The sequence below is a fragment of the Cryptotermes secundus genome, unplaced genomic scaffold (genome assembly GCF_002891405.2).
Source record: "Cryptotermes secundus unplaced genomic scaffold, Csec_1.0 scaffold194, whole genome shotgun sequence".
In the NCBI taxonomy this organism is placed as follows: Eukaryota; Metazoa; Arthropoda; class Insecta; order Blattodea; family Kalotermitidae; genus Cryptotermes; species Cryptotermes secundus.
In genome coordinates, this window is record NW_019738957.1 from 764,693 (window position 1) to 769,818 (window position 5,126).

A 5,126-nucleotide genomic window follows, 5' to 3' on the forward strand; every position below is an offset into this window, starting at 1 on the left:
TGTCTTGAGAGACTGAAAAACTGGCATCATCAGCAAATAGAATGGGAATACTTAGTCTCCAAAATCTTGCGTAGGTCATTTATATATATTACAAACAGCAGTGGTCCCAGTATCGACCCTTGCAGGACACCATTAGTTAATTTAACCCATCGAAAGTTTACTTTACTACTGTTTGTCCCTTTGCAGATAGCAGTTCTCTGTTTTCTATTCAATAGATATGACTTATATAGGTCNTATAATGATTCATGGATGAAATAAAATTGAATTGAATTTTATTCCATAATACCTCAATTTATTTAATAATATATCGTGGCTAACACAACTGAAAGCCTTCTCTAAGTCACAGAAAATCCCACAGACTTGCATTTTTTTATTTAATGAGTCTAGTATTCCAGAGATAAGTCTATAAATTGCATTTTCAGTCCCTTGATATTCTCTAAATCCAAACTGGTATTTGCTTAATATACTATTATCACTCAAATGTATTAACAATCTACTATGCATTACTTTCTCAAATATCTTACTAATAGAGTCACTATGGATATTGGTCTGTAATTTGATTCTAAGTTTTTATCACCCTTTTTGTATATTGGTACAATTGTAGCATATTTTAATCTGTCTTGGAATATACCCTCATGCATAACTCTGTTACATAAGTAACTTTTAGATTCACTATCTGATGTACCTGAACTCAATTCACAGAATTTGTCATTCTTTTAATGGCTGTGCTGGATACACTATAAAGAACTGCTTGATTTAATCTACACTATCCTTTTTATATAAAATGTGTACTGTGATCCAATAAATTTTGAAAACATCCAAAAAATGAAAAAATGCGTGGGTTGAGCTCGGTCAAATTTAAGTTTGCTTCCTGCTTACCTCTGCATGTAGGTAATAAAGTCATATAAAATGGTAACGCCCTGCGGGACGGTAGCAAAACTGCGATAATAAGGAAAGGTCTCGGGACACACACTGAATTCGAACACGGTGGACTCTGCTTAAACAATCCACCAGGTCTGGAAAGAGAAAGGAGAATGCAACCATTTTTACGTATGAACACTTTCCATCTTGGAAACAGATTTAACCACATCGAACGCGTCAAAAGGTAACATTCTATGGAATACAGAAGCCGAACCATATGTACATATAAATGAGTAAAATCTACGGAAAATTTTTTCTAATAATCATGTCAGTTAACATTCCCAAAAATCCTTCCTACTTACACCACGATCCACGCAGCTCCAGAAATATCACGCAAGCTCCTATGCAAGACGGAGAGAGCAGACAAGTCAGAACACACACACATGCGAGAGCGTGCGAGACGGCGCGAGAGGCAGTGATCAAGCCAGTCTACGACGCTAAAACAATGTTAGAGTAAAAACTATGCAAGATTTATAGTCAGGAGTTCTTATTGAAATTTTTCCAACTTAATGGAGCATATTATTTAAAAATTAATCGTTGTATTAATTAGTCCACTTAAATTAAATACTAATGATGCATAAAACGGATATGACATGTTTGGAAAGTTTCGAGTAACGTAATAATAGATGCCGCTAAAACAGCATCCGTCAATGCTGCCAACAGTTACAGGTACAGAACTGAACAGTCGCTTATATAAATGAATGTAAGAATATAATGTAAGTTAATGTTAGAATACTGACTACACAGATGGATTACATTTATATCGGTTTGTAAAGTAGAGCCCTAAATCAGTACCAACTTTAATATTTTAGATCACTTAAAAGCAATTGACTGCATTATTTGTTGGTATGATTGGTTTTTACCATTCCGCTCCAGTCCATATGGTCCGTATGATGCATATCTCATTGTTAATAGAAGCAGTAGTTAGTGTTTCATCTTTTACTATCCCAATGAGCTAGTGTACATTGGCGTGTGCGTAAGTAAGTCATATAAACCAATCCAACAGTTATATTTATTCAGTTTGGAGGGGTAGAGAAATCAAATGGCCACAACGTACACGTGCGTGACCTGTCGAGTTGCGTTTAAGGATGCAGAGATTCAGAGGCAGCATTACAAAACTGACTGGCACAGATATAACCTAAAGAGGAAAGTTGCAGAACTCCCTTCAATCACCGCCGAAGACTTTAAGTGTCGGGTACTTATTCAACGAGAAAAGGACGACAATGATAATAAAACTACTTCTGTACATTGTAAAGTATGTAGAAAAAATTTCAGCACACAGAATGCTTTTGAAAATCATTTGAATTCAAAGAAACACAAAGTAGGAATGTTGGAATATCCAAGTACTGTTAGTGAGAATCAAGTTGACATATATGAAGAGTCCTCAAAAACAGAATTACCTCCTGATCCAAATAAAGTTAAGGGTTTACAACAGTCTTCTGCCATAAAAGTTAATTCTGGTAATTCAGATATAGAAGAAGTTGACTCTGATGAGTGGGATGAAGAGGAAAATCCAGTTCTGAATAATAATTGCCTATTTTGTTCTCACCATAGTGCTAATATGATTAAAAATTTGAAACACATGACTATGGAGCATTCATTTTTCATACCAGATGCTGAATATGTAATTGACATGAAGGGTTTACTTACATATTTAGGGGAGAAAGTGTCGCAGGGTTTTATATGTCTCTGGTGTAATGACAGAGGAAAGACTTTCTATTCTGTTCAAGCTGCACAACAGCATATGCAGGATAAAGGACATTGCAAGATGCTACATGAGGGTGAAGCACTTGCAGAGTATGCAGACTTCTATGATTATAGTTCAAGTTATCCAGACCAACAAGAGCAAAATACAGATGAAGAAGTGTCCATTCCAGTTCTTGATGGGTCAGACTTTCAGCTTGTATTGCCGTCAGGTGCTACTATAGGACATCGATCTCTAATGAGATATTATAGGTTGGTGTAATATCATATGCTTATTGGTTTTATCACATTTACTCTAATGTAAGGTCTCGCAAAGTTTGTGGAACTGTAGTCTTCCTCTTCATAGCTTCTTGTTCTGCTAGCCAGTCCAATTCTACCTCTTGGTCAGGTTGTTTGCCATCACCAGAAGAATGCCTTGCCCTCAGGCTGATTGTCTGGTTTCTGAACAATTATTTTTATTGTGTGAGATTGTTAGCCTCCTGCCCAACCCCAAACCTGGAGGACCAGGGTATCTCTCTTTGTCTGGCTCCTACCCCTTGACCTGTCCGGCATGGCTGACCCTACCAGTAGCTACGCTACCACCCACATAGCTCTCAGGGTCTCAGGAACAGTCAAACCCCATGTGTAACTCATGAGTACCAAGGAAGAGATGTAGTTTGTAACTTTGTTCAATGATGTGAACACAGGATGGTAGATTGGTTTATATTGGATTGGATTGGATTGAATTGAATTAGATTAGATCAGATGAATTGTGTTAGATTAGATCAGTTTATATATTTTAAATCAATTAGTAATACGTTGAAATGGTTAAAGCTCATTTGCAAAGGGACAGTATTTTTATCATTACTTCTGTCTTTATATATGATGACTGAATAGTGCATGAAATTGTAGAAGTGATTCTGATCTCCCACACCAAACACATAATATACCAAATTATTACTAGTTAATCTAAAAACAAAGCTAACCATATCTGATCTAATCTAACATTGATATAAAATGCAAAAGAAAAAAAAAAAGGCTATCAGAGCAATGTTGGGATATGGCAATAGAGTTTCATGTAGAAACATATTTAAAGAGTTAAATATTTTATCACAATATACATTTTTGTTGTTAGTATTTTTATTGCAAAATAAAGTTCTTTTTCCATCAAACATTGATTCTCATACTATTGATACTAGACAAAGACAAAATTTGTATTTACCTCAAACTAATTTAACTATTTATCAAAAAGGAGTTTATTATGCCAGTATAAAAATATTCAGTAAATTGCCCATAGGGATCAAGAACACATGCAATAATTTTAAAAAGTTTAAGGTTGTATTAAGGCATTTCTTGAATACTCATACGGTTTATACTGTGGATGAATATCTAAATAGATAATTTTTATTGTTGTTGTATTGATTGTACTGCCTAGTTGTGTAATTTTTATGTATGTATTCTGTGCTCTATGTTATTTTATGACATGTTCTATATCCATCTTTGGATCTCTTGAACGTACAGTAAATACAAATACAGTAACTGCTGACTTTTCTCCTGTATTGGCAAGTGTGATTATTATGAAGACATGCACATGCTTCCAGATGTATATAATATGATGAGACAGGAGTAGGAAAAAAGTGCACAAATAAGTAATCAGATGTACAGTGTAAGTTAAAATTATAGAACCTCTGCTTACTTTCTTTCTCATTAGGATTTTGAAAGGTATACTGATCCTATACTGTTTCACTTGAAAAACTGAAGAATTTTAAGTACACTCAACTCTCACTTATCCGGGATAATGGTGGGGATGGAAATCACAATTAATTGAAAACCTGGTTAAGACAAATTTTATTAAAAGTAGTACTGTAATACTGTACCTTCATAATACTATAAGCCTACCTGTATTTAAATTTATTCAACTTCATTTTTATGTCATCTCATGGCCTATTTAATATTTTTACATTACACTGAAGTATGAATTAGTTATTTCAATCACAGTGTTCAACAACATCCAACACTTTTTACGAATATTCACATGTAACACTTAAAAAAAGTTTAATATTGTTGTTTGCTTTTTCGCGGAATTTTCCTTTTTACAGATATCCGTACGAAGCCTACATAATATTAGCTTGTCACTTAATAAACTGTTCTCTTCGCTCTCAAGATAGTCTGGTAAGGATTCCAAATGATTAAGAGCAGCACCATGTGATATTTTCCTACTAGCAGCACTGTCCACCTCTTCCTCGTTCTCACTTACTTCCTGCTCTTCTGGCTGCACCCCCACTGAACTTATGATTTTGTCACTGCTTAACATTTCGAAGCCCAGCTCACACGAGTCACAGTCAAACCACTCTCTTATATTTTCCTCGTTGACTTCTTCACCACCATGAACTTGGTTAGCCAATTTTGTCAAATCTACAGCTATCTCATTTTCACTGAATCCAGTGAATCCATGGATTTCGTCATCTTCATTAGTGATGAAAGGCAACAGTTTCTTCCATGAATTTTTCAATACAGATAGC

At 34.9% G+C, this 5,126-nt stretch overlaps 2 protein-coding genes across 3 annotated transcripts in view; one reads left to right on the top strand and one right to left on the bottom strand.

Annotated features, from left to right (window-relative positions):
• The window catches only part of LOC111871376 (eukaryotic translation initiation factor 5), a 102,946-nt gene extending 101,613 nt beyond the window's left edge, over window positions 1-1,333 (bottom strand). For both annotated transcript variants that reach the window (XM_023864451.1, XM_023864450.1), the window contains exons 1-2: window positions 1,224-1,333; window positions 880-1,016 (exon numbers count right to left, since the gene is read on the bottom strand). The gene's annotated coding sequence lies outside the window, so the exon portion shown is untranslated. The remainder of the gene's footprint in view (window positions 1-879; window positions 1,017-1,223) is intronic.
• A 469-nt stretch (window positions 1,334-1,802) lies between these two features.
• Window positions 1,803-5,126, top strand: part of LOC111871379 (zinc finger protein 622) — an 8,642-nt gene continuing 5,318 nt past the window's right edge. The window contains exon 1 of the mRNA XM_023864456.2: window positions 1,803-2,877. Coding sequence (XP_023720224.1) covers window positions 1,964-2,877 — 914 coding nt within the window. The 5' untranslated portion in view covers window positions 1,803-1,963. The remainder of the gene's footprint in view (window positions 2,878-5,126) is intronic.